The sequence below is a fragment of the Cervus elaphus genome, chromosome 18, assembly GCF_910594005.1.
Source record: "Cervus elaphus chromosome 18, mCerEla1.1, whole genome shotgun sequence".
NCBI lineage: Eukaryota > Metazoa > Chordata > Mammalia > Artiodactyla > Cervidae > Cervus > Cervus elaphus.
The window spans coordinates 20,770,918-20,794,706 of NC_057832.1; the positions used below are offsets into that span (position 1 = coordinate 20,770,918).

Genomic DNA, 23,789 nt, shown 5'->3' on the forward strand with positions numbered 1-23,789 from the left:
AGGATATCAAGTGACTGACTATGTGGCTGATTTTCACAACACAAGCTATATGTGATCAGATGCAGTGAGTCACGAGGTCAGGCTGGGCAGACACGCAAATGCTAGAATGGCACCTTCAGGTCACATCTCAGTAGGTCCAGGGGTCACACGAGGAATCACATAAGGGTGCATCAGTCTCATAATAGGACCGGAATTCCACATTATCTATCTCAGGTGCACTTTTGCCTCTTCCTGAAATTGTACTTATGATATCAAGGTAATTCCTCATGACTAATAGAGAGAAAAGCAGGAAATAAGGTTTGGTTCACAGATGAGTCAGCTCAGTATGTTGGCGCTCACTGAAAATGGACTGTGCCTGCTACAGCCACACTCAACAGTAACCCCGAGTGAAAGGAAATCTGTCCAGGGGGTCATTCTATGGAGGGGAAACGATCTGAAGCATGGACACACGTGGATCCTTTCAACAGCGGCAGACGGTTTAGATAGCTGTTCAGGAGTTTGAGGAGGAGGCATATGGACAAATCTTTGGGAGTGATCACAAACTGTGTGCGACCTGTCATCTCCTGTTATGCCTAAAGAACACCTACTGAAGGGAAGGCCCTAAACAACCACGTGTCTGACCAGATGGGCAGCTCATCCTACAGATGTTCCTGCCTCTCTTCTCAGACACCTCAATGCTTGCGCAGCAGTTCCTTAGATGAGCTGGCCAGAACAGGTTTTGAGGCTGTTCAAGTATCACATAGCAAAGACTCCCTCTCACAAAACTGGATCTGGTTATTGTCTCTGCATGGTGACCTAACTGCCCACAGCACAGACCAGTGCCGAACCTTCAATGTGACCCCATCCTTCAAGGGTACTAGCCAGGCACTAGTGGTAGGTTGATTGTATCAGATTCCTTCCACCCTGTACTAGTTTATTCTTACTGGGGTTGATACCCACTCTGTATAGTGTTTGTCTTCCTTCCTAGAGCGTCTCTGGAATCCAGACCATCTGAGCGATTATAGAATGTATGGTTTACTCACATGGGATTTCACACAAAAATACATCACGCTCAAGTGATCCATTTTAAAGCAAAGGAAGATTTATTGTCCTGGAAGGATCTGGTAAGTCCTGACTCAACAATATCTTAGCCTTGTGATCTTGGCCAAGTCATTCAATCTCTTTGTCTCAGTTTCTCCATCTCTTAGGATGAGGATGACAGGGATCCTGTTAAGATCATGTGAGATGAAACAATATATGAAATAGCCTTTTAGGTCCCATCCAGTGTAGCTTAAGAATGAATTCTGGATATGCAGCTGTAGCTTACAGTTATATCTTTAGAGAGAAGGGGTATTACTTGTTACAGAATTTCCCATCTGGTAAGGGAAAGAAATGTGCCTGCAGAAGCAACTGTGGCCCTGAGACTCTGGGGTTGCTTCCAGTGTTTGGGAGCAGATTCCAGATGGAGGCAGCTTTTTGCTTTCTTTTCTCCGGCAACTTTCATGAACAGTAATCATTCCAAGCTGGTGTGTCCCTTTCATTGTTTTCCCCAAACACTTGGACTCTGTTCAGTTTTTGTTTTTTTTTTTTTTCCCAAAAGAACTATGTTGGAGGTTGTCTCTTTCTGGTATAAACTTTCCTAGAGATTCAAGAGTTTTTAAGCTTGAAACTGATCGCCCAAGTCATCAGCCCATGAGAATCAGTGTTCCTAGTAGAAGTTCTGCTTAATCCAGGATGCACAGCAAGTGGGATTTCTGGGGGACCTGACCCACGTCTTATAAAGGATAGAGTCTGTGAGCACCAGGGCTTTCTGAGTGACCTAAGAGTTGTGTTTCTAAGAGTTTGGAAGCTCTTTAAATATTCAAACATCAACTCATTTTTCCTGAGTTTTCCTTGAACATATTGAGCCAGAAAGTGTTTGGTTACGTATGTACTTTAGGCTTTTCTGGTGGTTCAGAGGTAAAAAAATCTGCCTGCAAAGCAGGAGACACAGGAGACATGGGTTCAATCCCTGGGTCAGGAAGATCCCATGGAGGAGGAAATGGCAACTCACTCCTGTATTCTTGTTGGGGAAATCACATGGACAGAGGAGCCTGGCAGGCTACAGTCCATGAGGTCGTCAAAGAGTTGAACGCGGCTTAGTGACTAAACAACAACAAGCAAAAGGTACCACTCATTTTAGCTTTAATATTCAAAAAGGTTCAATTTTCCTGTGTCAGACTTCAAAGGACAGTTCAGACAGACTATTCAGAATTTAAAGCTAGATGGCATCAGGTCAAATCATTAAAAAGAAAATTACCCTGCTGCGGAATCAAGGCTTTCTAGGAGTTGGGTGGGAGAAGGTAGAGAGGGTTTGGAGGAAAGCGTCTCCTGAGATAGTCTCAGGAGGGAGAGTGAAGGACATGGGATGCTCCCTCCTGCTCTCCGGGACAGCGCGAGTAGGGCTCAGGGCATGAAGGCTGACAGCCAGGAAGGAACAGGCGCTGGCCCCCTAAGGATCATAATCTCAAGAGTTGTGTAGTGAGTAGGCAAAGGGTTCCACTGTGCCAGCACCAGGAGCTGACTTGGTAAAGTGAGAGCTGACATTGGGGGGTCAGTTTATATTGCCCACTCTTTGAGATCACTCCCTCCTGTGAGCTATGAGGAAATCCCACGGACCCTTCTCTAGCCAATCTAGAGTCACCCATGTGAAGAGCAGACCACAGGCAATTGCCCGGTCACAGTACATAAGGCAGGGATGGGATCAGTCTCTCTGAAGCTGAGCCTACTCAGGGAATTGGGGGGGACACAGACATTGTCTCATAAGCAGAAACCTACCAGGAATTGAACCAAAACAACTAGCCCAGGACTCCACCAGTGACAACTTTACTACCAAGGTAGGAGTCTGGATGCAGGTGGAATCAACTAAAAGTTTGCCAAAGTGCTAATGATAAGCTGGTGAAGAAACAGAGGGAGAGAGTAAATTCACAAACCAAGATTACAAAACAAACAAAGCAGCTAATGTCAAACAGACAACAAAATTAACTATAAACTCATCCCCCCCAAATAATTAGACTTTTGAAAAACATGTTTAGGATTATCAAAGAGAAATGAAGAGATACTATCCATAAATAAGAAGCTATGAAAAATTTAGAAGTTAAATAAGAAAATATAGAGAAGAGTGAACTGAAAATCTTAGAAATTATACATATACACACATATAAATATATACATAAATATATTACGTATGTATATTCATCTTATATGTATATATGCATATATTCAATAAGAATGATAAAATCTGATTATAGTAAAATAAGTTGTGTGTTGAAAGATACTTCTGAGGAATTTACCCACATTAAGCACAAAGGAAAAAATAAAAATATATGAAAGAACAATTAAAATTTATAGTGAAGAGTTTGAGAGGCTTCAACAAATGTCTGATGGCTGTTTCAAAAAAAGTGAAGAGAGAAAATAATATTTACTGTGATAATGACAGATATTTTCAGAACTGAAAAAAAACTTGAATTCTTTGATTTAAAAATAGAGAAAAATAACAACAACAACAAAAAAAAACCAAAAGATATAAAGTAAATCTATAGCTAGATAGAGCATGCGTGTGTGCATGCTCAGTCGTTTCTGTCTTGTCTGAATCTTTGCACCCCCATGGATTGTAGTCCACCAGGCTCCTCTGTCCATGGAATTCTCCAGGCAAGAATACTGGAGTGGATTGCCATTCCCTTTTCCAGGAGTCTTCCTGACCCAAGGATCGATCCTGGGTCTCCTGCATTACAGGCGGATTCTTCATCACTGAGCCACCAAGGAAGCCCAGATATAGCATAATGAAACTGAAAAACAGTAAGTGTAAATAAAAATTCAAACCCCCAAAGAAAAAAATCGCAAATAATCTACAAAAGATGAGGGGAGGGAACAGTATTCTCATTAGAAACAGCTAATGATAAAAGACAGTGGATAACATATTCAATATTTTTAGAGAAAATATTCATTGGCCTAGAAACTTACAATTAGATAAACCATAATTCAAAAGTAAACATTAAATTAAGACATTTTCAGAGATGTAAATTTCTAGAGGATTTATTACTAACTGATTCTAATTGAAAAAGTGATTACAGGATGAATTTTAACATGAAAAGTGAGCTTAGAAGGAAGACACATGGCTTAAAAAATTGGAGGCACATAAAGCAGTAAGGAAAATATGGAGGCACACAACTTGATAAATGTGCTGAAAACATAATCCTCTAACTAAGACTAACCAGCAATAACAAAGTGTGTGTGTAGGTGTGTGTGTGTTCTGATAACAGAATACTAAAGCACTATATTTTTCACAGAGGACTATAAAGATATATATTAACTTCAGATTTTGAAATACAAGTTATTTTAAAAATATAGGGTATTCTATGAAGGGTAAAGGGATATATTCTAGAGTGCCCATGAGAGCAGGGGATATAAGAAAATGCAGATAATTTTATCAGTTTAACAGGAGGCAGGAAAACAGGAAAATAAACGAAGAAAAATGATAATAAATAGAAAATATATGAAGGAAATACAAAGAGAATGTAAATATATAGTAATCACAGCAAGTGTAAATGGATTAAACTCACTTGCTGAAAATCAGTCTATCATGTTGAATATATGCAGTTACAAGAGACCCAACTTAAAAAAAAAAAAACAAAAAACTGAGATTGATTTAAAATAAAGTATTGAAAAATATAATAGGCAAATGACCAAAGGGTATATAAGTGTTAATATAAAATGAAGTAAAAGAGAATGTAAGATAAAAAGCTTTAGTAGAGATAAAGAACATTCAACCAAGAAAATGTAAAAATAAATTTGTGAGCATTTAACAACATAGCCTTGAACTATATAGAGCAAAAACTGAATGACATGGTGAAATTGATGAATTATAAATTAAAATGAAACAATATGGTGAATTAACCATTCATTTAAAAATTTAAAACTTAAAAAATTCTATAAATTGATTATGATTATGTAGATATACGGCAGAGAAGAAATTATAGATGTTACATTGTGCTTCTCTCTCCGTGGACAGAGAACCTTGTGGGCTACAGTCCATAGGGTCAGACATGTAGAGTCGGACACGACTAAAGTGACTGAGCACACACGCACGCACATGTTGTGCTTAAAAAAATAAATCTGATGTCCATCAATAGGTAAATGGATAAAGAGGGTATGGTATATCTAAATGTACACACACACATACACACACAATGGAATATAATTCAGACTTGAAGAATGAAATTATGTCATTTTTAGCAACATGGACAGACCTACAGATTGTCATACTGAGTGAATTAATTCAGAAAGAGAAAAGACAAATATCATATGATATCACTTATATGTGGCATCTAAAAAGATAATACAAATGAACTAATTTACAGAAGAGAAACAGATTCATAGACATAACAAACAAATTTATGGTTACTAAAGGGGAATGGGTTGTCATGTATGCATGTGAGAGTTGGACTATAAAGAAAGCTGAATGCCGAAGAATTGATGCTTTTGAACTGTGGTGTTGGAGAAGACTCTTGAGAGTCCCTTGGACTGCAAGGAGATCCAACCAGTCCATCCTAAAGGAGATCAGTCCTGGGTGTTCATTGGAAAGACTGATGCTGAAGCTGAAACTCCAATACTTTGGCCACCTGATGTGAAGAACTGACTCATTGGAAAAGACACTCATACTGGGAAAGATTGAAGGCAGGAGGAGAAGGGGATGACAGAGGATGAGATAGTTGGATGGCATTACCGTCTCAATGGATATGGGTTTGGGTGAACTCCGGGACTTGGTGATGGACAGGGAGGCCTGGCGTGCTGCGATTCTTGGGGTCGCAAAGAGTTGGACATGACAGTGACTGAACTGGAACTGGAAAGGGGAATGGGGTGGGGGACAACATGGATTGGGAACTAGGGATTAACAAATGCAAACATATCTGAAATGGATAAACAAGAAGGTCCTACTGTATAGCACAGGGAACTGTATTCAATATCTCATAATAACCTATATGGAGAAGAATTTGAGAAAGGTATATGTATAAGGTATATATATACATATATATACACACACACACATCACTGAATCACTTTGCTGTATAGCTGAAACACTGTAAATCAACTGTATTTTGATTTAAAATAAACCCTCTCTCACCCTAAATCCAGACCATGAGTCCTGTCTGCTCAAGGGAAAGAGCCACACAGAGGGACTGCAGAAGATACCAAGCAGCCGCGTGGACAAGGACTACACCAAGAGGGGCAAGAGTGGGCCTGCCTTCCCAGCTCATCGTAGGAAACACAGAGAGGAGTGTGATGACCACAGGGAAGGTGGCCTGGGGGGATTCAGTCAGTGAGACACAGCGCCTATGCAGAGGAGGGAATGCAGGGGAAAAAGAAAAAGAAATGCTGCAAGTGTGTGTGTGTGTGTGTGTGTGTGTACACGTGTGCAGGGGTCAGAGGGGGAGGGTTCCTTCCACTGTGTATTATTACATGAGAGGAGGAACAAGTGTTTCTCTAATACTCAGATTTTAAAAATCAAGGTTTCTCAATCTAATATATATTGAGTGCCTACAAAAGCAAAAAGCATGTGGCTGGGTGCCCCATATGCCACAAAGATGACAAACTCTCTTCTCATGGAGGAGCTGACAATCTGGTGGGACAAAAGCAAGAACAGAATCTGAGCTGGAAGGATGTTCATTATCCTTATGACACTGCAGTCAGCTGAGAGAACGTCAATGGATATAAATAGTTTTAAAACAAGTTCTTAAAGTTTTAAACACAAATGTATTGTGATACGTCTAATACTGTACTTAAGAGTTCACTGACTCTGTAACTTGATCCTAGTATCTGAAATAAGGATATTTTGAAAGCAACTGATTCTGTTCTTGCTAATCCTAAGAGGTGATGCTGTGAAAGTGCTGCACTCAATATACCAGCAAATTTGGACAACTCAGCCTTCCTCAGTAATCAATGTAAATAAATAGAGGAAAACAATAGAATAGGAAAGACTAAAGATTTCTTCAAGAAAAATCAGAGATACAAAGGGAACATTTCATGCAAAGATGGGCACAATAAAGGACAGAACTGGTATGGACCTAACAGAAGCAGAAGATATTAAGAAGAGGTGGCAAGATTACACAGAAGAACTATACAGAAAAGATCTTCATGACCCAGATACTCATGATAGTGTGATCACTCACCTAGAGCCAGACATCCTGGAATGTGAAGTCAAGTGGGCCTTAGGAAGCATCACTATGAACAAAGCTAGTGGAGGTGATGGAATTCCAGTTGAACTATTTCAAATCCTAAAAGGTGATGCTGTGAAAGTGCTGCTCTCAATATGCCTACAAATTTAGAAAATGCAGCAGTGGCCACAGGACTGGAAAAGGTCAGTTTTCATTCCAATCCCAAACAAAGGCAATGCCAAAGAATGCTCAAACTACCGCACAATTGCACTCATCTCACATGCTAACAAAGTAATGCTCAAAATTCTCCAAGACAGGCTTCAACAGTACATGAACTGTGAAGTTCCAGATGTTCAACCTGGATTTAGAAAAGGCAGAGGAACCAGAAATCAAATTGCCAACATCTACTGGATCATCAAAAAAGTGAGAGAGTTCCAGAAAAGCATCTACTTCTGCTTTATTGACTATGCCAAAGCCTTTGACTGTGTGGATCACAGCAGACTGTGGAGAATTCTTCAAGAGATGGGAATACTAGACAAACTGACCTTCCTCTTGAGAAACCTGTATGCTGGTCAGGAAGCAACAGTTAGAACTGGACATGGAAAAACAGACTGGTTCCAAATAGGAAAAGGAGTACGTCAAGGCTGTATATTGTCACCCTGCTTATTTATCTTATATGTAGAGTACATCATGTGAAATGTTGGGCTGGATGAAGCATAAGCTGGAATCAAGATTGCTGGGAGAAATATCAATAACCTCAGATATGGAGATGACACCACCCTTATGGCAGAAAGTGAAGAACTAAAAAGCCTCTTGATGAAAGTGAAAGAGGAGAGTGCAAAATATGAGAATGATAAATACTCTAATTTAAAATCAGATTACTGTTCATAATACATAGATTTTATACTTTAACCTAACACTTTCTAATTTGGAACCATAGGTGGCACTAACAGATCAAGGAATGGAACCACTTTCAGAATCCCAGGTTGGAAAGGATTTGTATGGATGTCTCAGCCACCCACAAGCTTTAAACAATTCTAGAAAAATAATCCTTCCTGTTCTTAACTTACCTATAAATCAACTTGATTGGACATTCTAACTTATACTTTTAGTATTAACTGTCATATTTGAGACTGTGTAATGATGCAAGCCTCTTTGCATTTATCTTGTCTAGTCTGTAGACTATGCCTCAGCATGCCATTTGCAAGCTGTTCCTAAAAAGACCAATTCTCTATTCAGAAGCTTTCATTCTTTTGTTTCCGTAACTTTTGTTTTCTCCAAGAAGAAAAATTTAGTGAAGTGAAAGAAAGTCAAAGTATTAGTTGCTCTGTCATGTCTCTTTGTAAACCCCATGCACTGTAGCCCACCAGGCACCTCTGTTCATGGGATTCTCCAGGCAAGAATACTGGAGTGGGTTGCCATTTCCTTCTCCAGGGGATCTTCCCAACACAGGGATTGAACCCAGGTCTTCTGCATTGCAGGTGGATTCTTTACCATTTGAGCCACCAAGGAAGTCATAAACTGGGAAAAGAAATAGGCACCCAAGTCCAGGAAGCAAGGAAAAATGATTCTCCAAGGTTATCAAGAGCTCTGAGCTTCAGTCTCAAAGGACTGGAGGATTATTGGAAACAGTTGCCTCCTAACCATGGTGTCTTCATTAAATGTACAAAGCATAGGTAATCCTATTCATTACAATTTGAAACCATATATTGTATGTCTTTTAAAGTGCATATAATGGAATGGATGCCACAGGGGACACTCAGAAGAACTGGCTATCATGGGGGTGTGGTCTCTGAAGTTGCTACTACCTAGGACAACTGGTTTTCGTAGAATTTAAGGGATTGACTGTTTTGAAGCTTCAGAAAACCTCTGCCATAAACCAAAAGTGGAATTCTGCTTCAGGGAAGAAACAATCTGCCAGTTTACGCCCATTGTGTGGTGAGCAAAAGAGTTGTCATCTCCCCTAGGAGTATATTCAAATAAGAAAGTTCTCAGACACAAACAAAAAGCAAATAAATACTGTCAGCTCTCCATATATGGGGGTTCTGCATCCTGGATCCAACCAACCATAGATTGAAAACACTCAAAAGAAAAAAAAAAATCCAGAAAGTTCTCCAAAGCAAAACTTATAAGTCATCTAAAGAAGATTTACAGTATAGGGGAGGAACTGAGGTGGATGAACCTAGAGCCTGCCACACAGAGTGAAGTAAGTCAGAAAGAGAAAAACAAATATCGTGTATTAACATGTCTATATATGGAATCAAGATTGCTGGGAGAAAAATCAATAACCTTGGATATGCAGATGACACCACCCTTATGTCAGAAAGCGATGAGGAATGAAAGAGCCTCTTGACGAAAGTGAAAGAGGAAAGTGAAAAAGCTGGTTTAAAACTCAACATTCAAAAAACGAAGATCATGGCATCTGGTCCCATCATTTTGTTATAGGAAGGGGGACCCCTTCCAGGGCCCGAAACTGGGCTCTTGTCTCACACTCGGAAATGAATTGTCCGAGAAGACACATGTGCTGACAAAGCAAGAGATTTTATTGGGAAAGGGCACCCGGGTGGAGAGCAGGAGGGTGAGGGAACCCAGGAGAACTGTTCTGCCACGTGGCTCGAAGTCTCGGGGTTTATGGTGATGGGATTAGTTTCCGGGTGGTCTTTGGCCAATCATTCTAATTCAGAGTCTTCCCTGGTGGCGCACGCATTGCTCAGCCAAGATGGATGCTAGCGAGAGGGAGTCTGGGAAGTGGACAGACACGCGATGTCTCCTTTCGACCTTTCCCGAACTCTTCCGGATGGTGGTGGCTTATTAGTTCCGTATTCCTTATCAGGATCTCCTGTCATAAAACAACTCATGCGAATGGTTACTATGGTGCCTGGCCAGGGTGGGCAGTTTCAATCAGTGTGCTTCCCCTAACAATTTCATGGCAGATAGATGGGGAAACAATGGAAACAGACTGTATTTTCTTGGACTCCAAAATCATTGCAGAGCGTGACTGCAGCCATGAAATTAAAAGACACTTGATCCTTGGAAGAAAAGCTATGACAAACCTAGATAGCATACAAAAAAGCAGAGACATTACTTTGCTGATAAAGGTCCATCTAGTCAAAGTTATGGTTTTTCCAGTAGTCATGTATGGATGTGAGAGTTGGACCATAAAGCTGAATGCTAAAGAATTGATGCTTTTGAACTGTGGTGTTGGAGACAACTCTTGAGAGTCCCTTGGACTGCAAGGAGATCGATCAAACCAGTCAATTGTAAAGGAGATCAGGCCTGAATATTCATTGGAAGGACTGATGTTGAAGCTGAAGCCCCAATACTTTGGTCACCTGATGTGAAGAACTGACTCATTGGAAAAGACCCTGATGCTGGGAAAGATTGAAGGCAGGAGGAGAAGGGGACGACAGAGGATGAGATGGTTGGATGCCATCACTGACTCAATGGACACGAGTTTGAGTGAACTCCAGGAGTTGGTGTTGGACAAGGAAGCCTGGCGTGCTGCAGTCCATGGGGTTGCAAAGAATCGGACGTGACTGAGTGATTGAACTGAACTGATATGGAACCTAGAAAAATGACACTGATGAACCTATTTGCAGGGCATGAATAGGTATACAGACGTAAAGACTGGACTTGAGGAGGCAGTTGGGGGAGCAGAGGGTGGGACAAACTGATAGAGTACCATTGACATATGCACGCTACCAAGTGTAAAATAGATGCCTAGTGGGAAGCTGCTATCTTACACAGGGAGCCCAGCCTGGCGCTCTCTGATGACCTAGATGGGTGGGAAGGGGGTGGGGTGAGAGGGAGGTTCAAGAGGGAAGGGACTTATGTACGTGTAAAGCTGATCATGTTGTTGCACAGCAGAAGCCAACACAACATTGTAAAGCAATTATCCTCCAGTTAAAAAAAATTTTAAATGTAATTCTGTAAAGCAATAATCCTTCAATTAAAAGATAAATTAAGAGGGGAATATTGTGTAGGTTATGCACAAAATGCATTTTATGTAAGTGTCTTGAGCAAGTCTTTTAACTTTCTGAGTATTTGCTCCTTCATCTGTAAAGCAGCCATGCTTTTTTCTAGCCCACAAGGTTCTTGGGAAGATCTATATGGGTAATAGTTGTAAAAGTATTTGTAAACTTCAAGGTTAACATGATAATCCCACTAAGAAGTGTATGTGGTAAATAAGAAGGAAGGAGAACATCAGTGTTACATCCAAGTGCTGTGTCTTACTTCCGTCTACTCATTAGAAAGAAATCTCTGCTTTCTTACTGCCTTATGAAACTAAAACAAACACATTCATATATATTTGAACATGAACTTTAGAAGAATATATAAAAATGACATACAAGTTCACAGGGATGATAGATGCATACAGAAGCAGAAAATTAAAAGTTTCTGAAAATAAGTTAAATCTTTAAAAACATATAGTAAATTATATGTCATGTACTGTGCAATTTTATTAATACAATTTTATTAAACAGAACTTTATAGGGTGTGTGATTTTGTAAAACTTAGGGATCACATGAACCTTCTTGGAGTGTATGTGTGCCGTTTATGTTAACTGAGATTGTCTTATTAATATGGAAGTGCTCAAACGTCAGAAAGACAGGGAAAATTGTTTTATTCATAAGGATTTTAATTTTTTTGCTTAAAAGATTATCAGTAAGATATACTCTTTCAAAATAATAAGCAGGAGGAATATGATTCTCCTCCAAGTTAGAGGCAGGAATATAAAGTTAAAAATTTTAACAACAGCCACGATTATGTTTAGTCATAAGGGAAGAACTTTAGGCTGTTTGTAAAGATTGATTTGTTAATTAGGTGAACATCTGGGTTGATTCATCACTTCCCTTGATTAATTTATGAGATTTTCATCCCTATTTACTAAAAAAAGCGGTGAGTCATCCGGTGTTACACACCAGTGACAGCAAAAGTTAATTAGATTCTAGATCCTTTCACATTTCTCCCTTTAGCAATTCCTTGCTGCTTTGAGTGGAACCACGCACTAAGAGGGTCTGTGTGTTTTTGTGTGTGTGAGAGATACAAAAGTGAGAAGAATTACAAGTGACTGAAAAGTGAGTTTCAAAAAGATAAGAATATGTGCTTATATTTCCCTTGGTTGCGGCAAGAAAATCTGGAGGGATAAACAGAAACAGCCAAACCAAAAACCAAAACCAAACACTAATAAAAAAAGTTTTCTTAATGCATACTTTTTATAGGATTTTGACTTGTGAATCATGTGAATGTATAATTACATATTTAAGGAAAGGCTGTTTAATGTTATATTTAAAATGCATAACCAATAAGGACCTACTAGATAGCACAGGAACTCTGCTCAATGTTATGTGGCAACCTGGAGGGGAAGGGAGTTTGGGGACGAATCAATACATGTATAGGTATGGCTGAGTTCCTTCACTGCTCACTTGAAACCATCACAACATTGTTAATCAGCTATTAAAAAATAAATAAAAAATAAAAATGAAATAAGCTACAAGATATATTGTACATCACAGGAAATATAGCCAATATTTTATAAGTGGAATACAATCTTTAGAATTGTGAATCACTATGTTGTACACCTAGAACTTACAATATTGTTGAATATTGTATATCCATTATACCTCAATAAAAAATTGTCATTTTGAAGCAAAAAAGAAAAAGGCTGTTTAAGACTATGTTTTAAAGTGTCCCAAAATTTGATCTAGGAACAGGAATACAGAGATGCAGCAGTAGCTTATTGTAGTTAGAATCTTGGTGTTGGAGAAGACTCTTGAGAGTCCCTTGGACTGCAAGGAGATCAAATCAGTCAACCCTAAAGGAAATCAGTCCTGAATGTTCATTGGAAGGACAGACACTGAAGCTGAAGCTGCAATATTTTGGCCACCTAATGAGAAGAACTGACTCATTGGAAAAGACCCTGATGCTGGGAAAGACTGAAGGCAGGAGGAGAAGGGGATGACAGAGGATGAGATAGTTGGATGGCATCACCGACTCGATGTACATAAGCTTGAGCAAACTCTGGGAGTTGCTGATGGACAGGGAAGCATGGCGTGCTGCAGCCCATGGGGTTGCAAAGAGTTGGACTTGACTGAGCGGCTGAACTGAACTCCAAGGAAGAAGATACATGGTCTCTGGAAGGAAGCGAATTCAAGCTTGAGAAAGGAGGAGAGAGGCGGATGGATCTGGGATGACTGGCTTGCTGGGAAGGCTGATCTGCTCTCTTCTAGCCCTACAATAAGACTGCAACCTTTCTTTGGCTCTGACCACTACAGATGGCGTTTTGTTTAGAGGCCCCTCCTTAGACATCCTCCTGTATATGCCACGTGATCTCAGGGGTATAAAATAGTATTCTCAGATGAAGGGGAATTCATCATACTAGTTACTAACCTCATTTCTTTTTTCACACTGCCTTTGTAAACTCTCATTTTTCCTTCATCCTGTTTTCTTTATCACCTTTATTTTGAGGGGTATATTTTATCTTGTTCTATTATGCATTTATATGAGCTACCATAAATCCTTTCTGGAACTGGAGGGAGTAGGAATAAACGTATGCATGACTAACCTGAGAAAATTCTAACAGGTTATTTTCCTGGGAGTGAAATTACAAGTGATTTTATATTTATTTTTTCCAGATTTATTGAGATATAATTGACATATAACATTGTGTTAAGTCTAAGGTGTGGTGATTTGGTACATGTAAATATTGTAAAATAATTACCACAATAAGGTTAGTTAACACATCCATCACCTCACATAATTACATTTTTCTTTTCTTTTGTCATGAGAACGTTTCAGGTCTACTCTCTACAGGTGATTTTAATTGCTTTATGGTTAGCTTTCTGCATTTCCAAGTATAGATCCACTTTTAACAATGGGCATGGATTCCTTTCTTAATTAGATAATACTTTTTTTTTTACCAAATGTAGAGGAAAATATTTGTGGTAGAACTGATGGACTTTTCTAGCAGAAAAATATATAAGGCTAGTAGAGAAAAAAGAGCAGGAAAGAATGAGTAAGTTGTAGGACTTAGTTTTCCTTTCACCATGTGATTCTATGAAAATATAAGAGATATAGTATAAATATAGTGGTTTACTGAAAATGCATTTTAAAAAGAAATGCTACTGTTTTTATTCTTTAAAATTTTGTTTTTTATTGCAGTTAATTTACAATATTGTTAGTTTGAGGTGTACAACAAAGTGATTTTTTTCAGGTTCTTTTCCCTTTTAGGTTATTACAAAATATTGAGTAGAGTTCCCTGTGCTATATAGTAGGTCCTTGTTGGTTATCTATTTTACATATAGTAGTATATATATGTTAATCCCAAACTCTTAATTTAGTTCTCCCCTCCCTTTCCTTTTAGGTAACCATAAGTTTGTTTTCTATGCCTGTAGGTCTATTTATTATTTGTAAATTTGTTCATTTATATCATTTTTTGATTCCTTATATAAGCAATATCAAATGATATTTGTCTTCCTCTGGCTTACTTCACTTAGAATGATAATCTCTAGGTTCATCCATGTTGCTGCAAATGACATTATTCCATTCTTTTTCATGGTCATCTAATATTCCATTGTATGTAACTGTCCCATCTTCTTTATCCACTCATCTGTTGATGGACATTTAGGTGCTTCCATGTCTTGCCTATTGTAGATAGTGCTGCAATGAACACTGGGGTGCACGTATCTTTCAGAATTAGCATTTTATCCAGATATAAGCCCAAGTGTGATTATGCTGGGTCATATTGTAGCTCTTATTTTTAGTTTTTTACAGAACCTCCATATTGTTCTTCACAGTGGCAGTACCAATTTTCACTTCCATCAACAGTGTAGGAGTGTTCCTTTTTCTCCACATCCTCTCCAACATTTATTATTTATAGATGCTTTACTGATGGCCATTCTGATCTTTGTGAGGTAATACTTCATCATAGTTTTGATTTGCAGGAAATGCTCTTCTTTTGATGTCTTTCTTCTGTATAAAATAATAGGCCATAAGACATAGCTTAAAGTCGGAAAATTTTGTCATGGTTCTTCTTTTTTAATAGTTGGAAGGTGAGTCACTGCATGGAATTAATGTCACCGATGTCATTTTAAATCCCCCACTGCTGTATATTTAGACTGCCTCTACCTTTATTTAGCCAGAATGAAATCCTAAAGAGCGGCACTGGCAGGTCAGAGTGTCTGTAGCCAAAGTCAATGAATATAAATATTTGTCTTTCATCTTCAAGACTACGAGACTTGGATGACCGCCCCGACCCCACTCCCCCGGCCTCGCTGTGCCCTGAAGCTCTCTGTGCCACTCTGCAGACCTGCTTCTCTCTGGGCCGCGACCGCCTTTCCTACAAAGGGTTTCTGCAACAGGATTCTTGGTAGTTTGATCTGGTAAATTTTATCTAGCAGTCTTGCCTAGTGCTAACTGTTATCTGAATCAGTTATTTCATTTGGGAGTTATAAAGTGGTGTTTTTAAATTCTACCATTTGGTTTCTGTTTTTGTTTTTTAGAATACAGCAATATACAAGGAGAAGTCACAATCCAATAAAGTAAAAATTTCTAGCCTGAAAAGTAAATAGCCATGTGAGAGCAAGAGTCTTATTTTAGCACACCGGGGAAAAGGGATTAAAAAAAATCTAATTCTATAATGTCAATTTATGTCAGATTTTTACTCTGCAAGACAAAGAATCAAGGCTATATACAAGCAAAAGCATAATAATTTATTTGAATCCTGTTCCTTGAACAAAAGTAAAAATCAGACTTTAATAAGTCATTTCCTTCAGTGTTTTACAAGTCTTGTAAAAAACTCCATTGGTGATTGACAACCTAGGAGAGGGCACACTCTTGCTTTTGTGACAATCATCTTTATTATTCCATGGTACAAACAGCAAGAAGGAAATTTGGGAATGAAAATTTAAAAGTGTAGCAATTTAAAATTTAATAAAACAAAGCCTGCTGAAGATTTTACAAATAAAAGTTTCCACACTTGTAGGTCAGATAGGATAGTGTCGGTGCTGAGGAAAGGGAAAGTATAGATTAGAACTAATTGAGCTTTGTAGGAAACATGATACAAAAAAAGTAATTGGAAAGTCCCGTCCTTTTCTTTCTTCTGTCAGCACGATAAAGGCTGTCCTCTGGGAACTCTTGCCCCACCACGCTCCTCTGCTGCACAATGCATTGTGTGTATGCTGGAAAATCTGCGGTCAGATTTTTATAAATGACTTTATTCTGCATTAAAAGGACCAATGAGTAAGAGGTACTGGCTTGATTTCTTCACTGATTCCAGATGAATATACATTTCCACTGCTTGCTCAAAATGTGCTTTCCTTATTTCACTTAAATGCACTGCTTTGCCCACGAATGCTTACCTAGTGAAGAGACATGCAAAATATTCTACAGATTTCCAGGTCTACAGGTTGAAGAACCTTAAATTCGTTCATTCCCTGCTACAGCTGCAAATAATGAGAACTTTGAACTAGTTCAAGTAAACTATATTTACAAGTCAATAAGTATAAAGAGTAAGCCATCACTCAATTCTGTAGATAATTTCTTTTTGAAACTAAAAGGTTGACTTACGTGAATGTCCTATGAGCAAGTTGGGTTTAAAACAAACTGTGCCAAGAGTATTTAAATGAGGTTGACAGACAGCATTTAAATAAATGCAGCCATGAATTCAATAAACAAATGACCGGGTACTAGAATATGAACACAGGCCAACTCACCAATTTGTTAAACACCAGTTCAGTTAGGTAACAGACATGTGTAGTAATGAAAACAACACTGCTAGAATAATAGTCTAAGAGCCAAAGGAAAAACATTTTGGCTGTGTTTCTATCTCACAACCAACTGTCAAATAGAGGTAAAGAAAGCAGTAAGTTACAGTTCTTTACCCCAAGCTGGGAATGCTGGAGATTCACTAACCACCTGTAATACTGCATTATTCATGAAATTGATCTCTAAATTTAATTGGACCTACAGAATAAAACCATAGATAATCAGGAAAGAAAAATGATTTCTGCAAGCTTAGGGAATATTTATTCTATTGAGGAATACTTGTTCTACTAAGGATTACTGATCTTCAGTTAAAACAAGCAAAGAGGAGCTCACTAAGCTATAAAACCTTTAAAAGACTATGTCTTATATTTAATCTCTATCCCTAGTACATAGTTAATGACCTGGAGATGTTTGTAGATTGACTGTAAAAAAAAATACAAGTGAAAAACGGTTTCTGAAGAAATAAAAAGAAAATATTCTACCTGCTTGTTTTTAAAATTTAGAATACGTAGCCACATCTGTATTCAAGGAAAACAACAGTTTAAAAAAAATGTACGTTCCCATTTAGGATGAGCTGGAAGAGAGAAAGAGGAGAAGAAAATTTAAAAGTGATACTAGAGAGGAGGGAGACAGGAGGAGACAGAGGAGGAGGGAAGAAGGAAAGAGAAGGCAGATTCAGAGAGGGAAGACATCTTAGGATGGAGGTCAAGTCAAAACAAAGACACACAAATGGAACTTCCTCAGAAGATGGGGAGGAATGAGGTGAGAAGAGAAAGGCCAAGGAGATGGGGATTGGGTGAAGAGGAAAAGTTAAAATTTTACATAACCTCCTTCTCCTGCCTCTGTAACTCAGCTTGCCCCTTGCAAAGTCGAGATCATGTAGGTCACGCAGTCTCAGAAAGTGGGGACTTGCAATACTAGGAACTGGAGTTTATCTCACTCACCCTGTCCTGCTCTTTGCAATGGCCCAGCGTCTGCAAACCTGCTTCATCATGCCTGTCCAGGAAGGCATCCCCCTCCCCATCGTGACTGCTGCTCCTGAGCAAGAAACCCCTTAGTTTAAACCAGCCTGTTGAGAACTAGTGTTGCCCACTACAGTCTGTCTATAAAAACTCTGTAATCCCTTTGTTTGGGGCTCAGAGCTTGGAGTGTTAACTCCTCTGGGCCGCCGGTGTAATAAACCTGAGTTCTCCAACTCTCCGAGAGTGGTGCTCGGTTTCTGCAACATGGGAAGCACTGGGGCTGGGAGTGTGTGTGTGGCGGGGGGTGGGGGGGGGGGCGGTCTTGAGTGGACTGCCCCTGGAAGGAGCACGTCCTCAACAGCAGTTAAATAGTCCTTAATGAGCTTGAAAAAGAGCTTTTCTGCTGTATTTTCAACCTTCAAAGTTTATTTCTGAAATAAAATTTTATACTCTCAAGAAATTCTAGCGATATTGTTCATGTCTGAAAGCAGTCTAATTTCTGAGGATGATTTCCTTTTTTAATTTGAGGAATCATTTTTTTCACCAAATCATTTTATTTGGTGTTCTGAAATTATAGCTGCCATACTCCACAGTTGAAAATCAATATTTATTTCATTAGTTGGAGACTTAAAAGATAAACCTCAAGTCTTCCTTTGGTTTGTTTGCAGGCTAACTGGAAAAATATAGAATGAAGGACAAAAAGAAAAACAAATGAATTTAAATAGGGCAAAATTTTTGCTTGGAAACAATCTTAAAATTAGGAAGCAGATAAAATCTTAAAATTAGGAAGCAGACATACTCTCAAAATTCTATATATTCCTTATTTTTAACAAAGAAAAATACCCTTTCATTTTATATTCCAGACAGTAAAGAGGGTTGGGTATCATTTTAGAGAGGTTTTGTTTAACTGTCCTGGAATAACATTACACTATGGTGCCCTATGAGATTAATATCATAATGCTACAAAGCAATTTTCTTTTCTTTTCAAACCGGAAGCTCCCAGCTCTGTCAGAGTCTGTTCCGAGTTACCTGACTCCCTTTTCTCCAGGTTCCTTGAGACAAGAAGGAATGCACTGATGGGGTCCTCTGAGGTGCTCCTGTCACTTATTCAGCCCTTAAATGAATGCACAGGTCCCCAGGGCTGGGTCTCCTCCCTGGAAGACCATTCCCAGGCATTCATCCACTGCTAGCTGTTATTTTTGGTATTCACCCAGAGGTGTGCATGAATTACTTTGCTAGAACTGTTTTCTTTTGCCAAAGGGGAAGTTCCCGTGTATGGTTATTGATGTTCTTTTCAAAGTCAATAAATGACAAATAAAGAAATGATGGAAGACGATTCGTGGCAGTTATGCCTGCAGGCAGTTACAGCCCACAAAAAAGGGAAGTTCATTTCATTATTCCAAAAGGCTGTTGGCGTAGTTTTTCCACCCATGGGAAGGGAAGGCCTGTTGTCAGCCCCCAGGTTAACTGGATGAGCAGTTTCCGGGCTTTTCTTGGAGTGAGCCCAGTCCTTACCACGGTGGTTCTATTCACTTGAGAGTAGACTGCTTTGAGTCTGTGAGAGGTGGGCATTTGATGGGGACAGTGTTGGGCACGTTTTGCAGGGTTTTTTTTTTCCTGGTCCTATTTGTAGTGATCTGCCTGCCAATGCAGGAGACGCGGGAGACACGGGTTTGATCCCTGGGTCAGGAAGATCCCCTGGAGGATGAAATGGCACCCCACTCCAGTATTCTTGCCTGGAAAATTCCATGGACAGAGGAACCTGGTGGGCTACAGTCCACAGAGTTGCAGAATCGGACACGACTGCATGACTGAACATGAACACGCCCATCTGTAGTGATAGATCACTGGGCCTAAAACTACTACATGTGTGCTTAGCTGCTGAAGTCACGTCTGACTCTTTGTGGCCCCATGGACTGTAGCCTGCTATTCTCCTCCGTCCATGGGATTATCCAGGCAAGAATACTGGAGTGGGTTGCCATTTCCTTTTCCAAAAACCCTATAGCCACTGGAAAATCAGCAAGAGAACCAAGATGGCTTGAGAACTGGCCTAACGACCCCCTTCTTCTCCAGAAGTGGATTCATTGGGGGAAATGCTAGATTCTAGAGCTCTGCGTCTGGTCCACTGGCCCAAGTACTTGGCCCCAGAAGATACTTGTACATTTGCCTGTTTTATTTCTTAGAGCTGTTTTCAGGTGGGAAAGTGTGTTCACATGTAGGGGAGCTATAATTTTCTGTTTTTAATGTATTTTTTTTCTTCTGAACCTTTCAATAAACTCTGGGGACAGCTGGGACTGAATGCTGAGCCCTCTCAACATAGCATCATCAAACACAAGTTCATACTTACTCTGGATGATCTTGCTGTTGGGCAGGGATGTGCTGAATAACTTCGTAAATTGTACTGTGCAGATCTTGCCCTGGTACACCATCAGAGGCTGGAACAGATCTCGTGGGCATCTAGAAAATAGAGCACATTAAAATAATTGGCAGACTAGCAAATGGAATTTCCACTTCGCTACACAGCTGAAAACAACTGGAAGAGGTGATGATGAGAGAATTAGAACTGTTTAACTTCCCTTCATGGCCTTCCCTGGTGGCTCAGTGGTAAAGAATCCACCTGCCAATGCAGAAGATGTGAGTTTGATTCCTGGGTAGGGAAGAGCCCCTGGAGGAGGGCATGGCAACCCACTCCAGTATTCTTGCCTGGGAAAACCCATAAACAGAGAAGCCTGATGGGCTACAGTCCATGCGGTGGCAAAAGAGTCGGATATGGCTTAGCGACTAAACAATAACAACTTCCCTTCAATATCCATTTCTTCCTTGCTACAGTTCCTTTCACTTAGACTATAGTAGTTTGTGCAGTGGCACAGCTATGAGGTCAGAAGAGGAATAGCTGGGCAAACTATCACTTTTTTCCTCCATTTAAGCAAAAAGCTGGCAGTACTGTATAGGAAGTGCAATAGAAAGAAAAAAATAGCAAAGGGGAAGATATCAGGATAGCTTAGAATCAAAGAGCATATATTACTATCCTTTATATTATATCTCAGTCTTAGCTTTTTGATACTAATTGCCAATCATGTGTGCAAAGGTGGTTTAGGAAAAAGAATAATGTATAGCCAGAAGCCCTCATCACGTGGCAAGTTAGTAAAGACAGTACCAAGAAATATCGAACATACAAGGGAAGATGGTTTGGTTTGAATGCAGTAATGGGCTTTAAAGGTAAAGACTTAAAATGGAATACTGGATGTTTTTATTCAACAAAATAAAACATACTATAAAAGCTTGTGAATTAAAAAAAGATAAAGGCTTGGATGAATGTGGAAAGTATAGTAGCACATGCTTGGTTAAGATCAACATGTATTTTATTATTGCAAGTGGCGTTTTTGTTTCATTAACTCCTATTTCTTATATTTGATGCTGCTACTCTTATAAATACTTCCCAAGTCTTTTGCTAAAGTCTGGCTCCCCTCCTCATCCCAACTCATCCTATGTTCATTGTACTTGTGGCCACTTTCAGTCCTTTGTATATATATAGTCCTACCCGTAGAGGACTCTTTGCACTATATAGATCATCTGAAGAGTTCTTTATTTCATCCCCATTTGACTTGCCAGATCACTTTGGAACATCTTAGCTTCAGGTTTTTCTGGAAACTTCCTATTTCCATTCTACTTGTTAAAGCTTTCACAACAGTCCTAGGCTATGTGATTTGATTCATCCCATCATTTTTGTGTCAAGGGAACTTTGGTTCAGAGTCTGGACTTAAGATCAAGTCTTGATTTTCTTTGGTAGAGAGGTATTCAGGGGCTATGATAAAAACAATCTACAGGCTTCTCTGCTGGTCCAGTGGTTAAGACTTTGCCTACCAATACAGTGGGTGCAGGTCCTATTCCTGGTCAGGGGCTAAGATCCCACATGCCTCATGGCCAAACATCGAAACGTAAAACAGAAGCAATATTGTAACAAATTTAATAAACACTTTAAAAATGGTCCACATCAAAAAAAGTCTTTAAAAATTTTTTTAAAAAGCAATCTATATAGAAAATGACTAACTTACTCACGTAACCTAATACTAGAGCTGTTAGCAAGTAATAAATTTGTTCATTCTATGCCATTGCTTTCTGTACAATTCCCAAAAAGAAGTGCTAAATGGACAAAGAAAAGTATAGCAAGTAGACAGAGGAGTATTCATCTGTTCATGTATCACGAGAAACTAAAAGATGGATTCCGATTTTTGAAAAATCATAAAGTTAGTAATTCATTCCCCTTCGTAACTTCAATTTTGAGATCTTGGTCATGTTATTATTATTCCTTTCTCAAAGCCATTGCATTCAGCTGCTAATCTTCACACAATTCTGGCTGCTTCTAACGTGGATCCTTTTCCTCTTCCTCCTTGGGTTGTTCGTGTTGGTTTCTCACTTCTTCCCAAAGCACCTGGATCTGCCAATGAAAGACCTCAGCTGATTCCTCAGGAGTTTTCATCTCTGAAGATGGGTATGGTTCCAAATTGAGTTATTCCACTTATGACAGATTCCCTGGTGGCTCAGATGGTAAAAAAATCTGCTTGCAATGCAGGAGACCTGGGTTTGATCCCTGGGTTGGGAAGATCCCCTGGAGGAGGGAATGGTTACCCACTCCAGTATTCCTGCCTGGAGAATCCCATGGACAAAGGAGCCTGGCAGGCCACAGTCCATAAGGTCACAAAGAGTTGGACATGACTAGGTGGCTAACACTTTCACTTTTCTGGTATGTAATCAAGCATTCATTTCTTGGCCTTAGGTTCTTTAGAACTGTAGCATTTTGAGCAAACAGAGGTCCTCTCAATACAATCTGAAAACTGAGTACTGGTTAATTGCAAGTATAAATTTAAAGTTTCTTACATAGAACTCACCCCTTTCCAATGCATTCCTAGGAATAAAATATGACTTCAAAATTCATTTCCAGGCCTTATCAGGCTTCAGTTTTCTGCTTTTCCATTTTAAAGACATGCCTGAGAGGGGTGCTTGCTGTCATGATAAGGAGCTGTCTCTGAAATAACTGATCCACCAAATTATTTGTTTTTGTCTTTTTGGTTGTAGAAGTGAACGGTGAGCCTATCCTGCCTGAGACTGAACAGGACATTGCAAAGATTGTGCAATGCAGTTTTGCCCTTTACCTGTGACGACGTGGACACTGGTGCTATGACTCACCCACAAGAAGATGAAATTCCATCATTCCCCCTCCATTACTCACTGGCATTTGAGAAATAAAGCCTGTGGCCAGGTAACTTGCTGGATGAACCTCAGAACCTTAGAATTCTCTGAACAAGTGAGACAACCAATCCTAAATGGCAAATAGCTTTTAAAAATGGAAATGAAAATGCCCAGGCAAGTAGTTCATTGCAGGGGCCCCTTTCTTAGATGAACTATCACAGGGGCATAAGGAAACAGGAAAGATCAATTGTATATAAATCTATAAAAATGTTAATGAGCTGATTAGCTCAGAGAAACATTCTATTTGTCTCTTAAACAAAATTGATTGCTTCAAAGACCTTGTCTGTGCAGACTGGAAAAGAAAAAAAAAGCTTCAACTGTATAAAAGTTCTCTTGCACCTTCAGAAAAAATTAAAATACGTACCTGCATATTTTGGGTTTCTACACTACCTTTCTTCTGAAGGGCATAAAGTACCTGTATAATCAATTGTCTCTGCAATGTCCTCAGGAGATATGAGGGGGAATTAAAGGGGAAGCTGAATGACAGAGACAGTCAGTGAAGAGACAGTCCACAGTCATCAAAGTGATGCAGAATGATTTAAACCAGGGTCTCTCCGTCCCTTTTTTATTCAATTCTTTTGACCTTCAACCGAGTTAATTCTCTCTCCACTGAGCTTACCAGGTAAAGAATGATTATTAA

At 39.3% G+C, this 23,789-nt stretch overlaps 1 protein-coding gene and 1 long non-coding RNA gene across 8 annotated transcripts in view; one reads left to right on the forward strand and one right to left on the reverse strand.

Annotated features, from left to right (window-relative positions):
• The first annotated feature begins 1,019 nt into the window (after positions 1-1,019).
• Positions 1,020-23,674, forward strand: LOC122673802. Its single transcript, XR_006334833.1, has 3 exons — positions 1,020-1,103; positions 22,329-22,391; positions 22,976-23,674. It is a non-coding gene; the product is annotated as an uncharacterized LOC122673802 (long non-coding RNA).
• Positions 15,859-23,789, reverse strand: part of HEPACAM2 (HEPACAM family member 2) — a 60,461-nt gene continuing 52,530 nt past the window's right edge. For 3 of the 7 annotated variants that reach the window (XR_006334832.1, XM_043871665.1, XM_043871666.1), the window contains exons 9-10: positions 20,247-20,356; positions 15,859-16,360 (exon numbers count right to left, since the gene is read on the reverse strand). Coding sequence is in view for 5 of the 7 variants with exons in the window: in XM_043871665.1 (XP_043727600.1) it covers positions 16,276-16,360; positions 20,247-20,356 (195 nt within the window). In the remaining 2 variants the exon portion in view is untranslated. Of the gene's footprint in view, positions 16,532-20,242; positions 20,357-23,789 lie in introns of those variants that run through there. The other 4 variants (XR_006334831.1, XM_043871667.1, XM_043871669.1 and 1 more) reach the window with 2 other exon arrangements.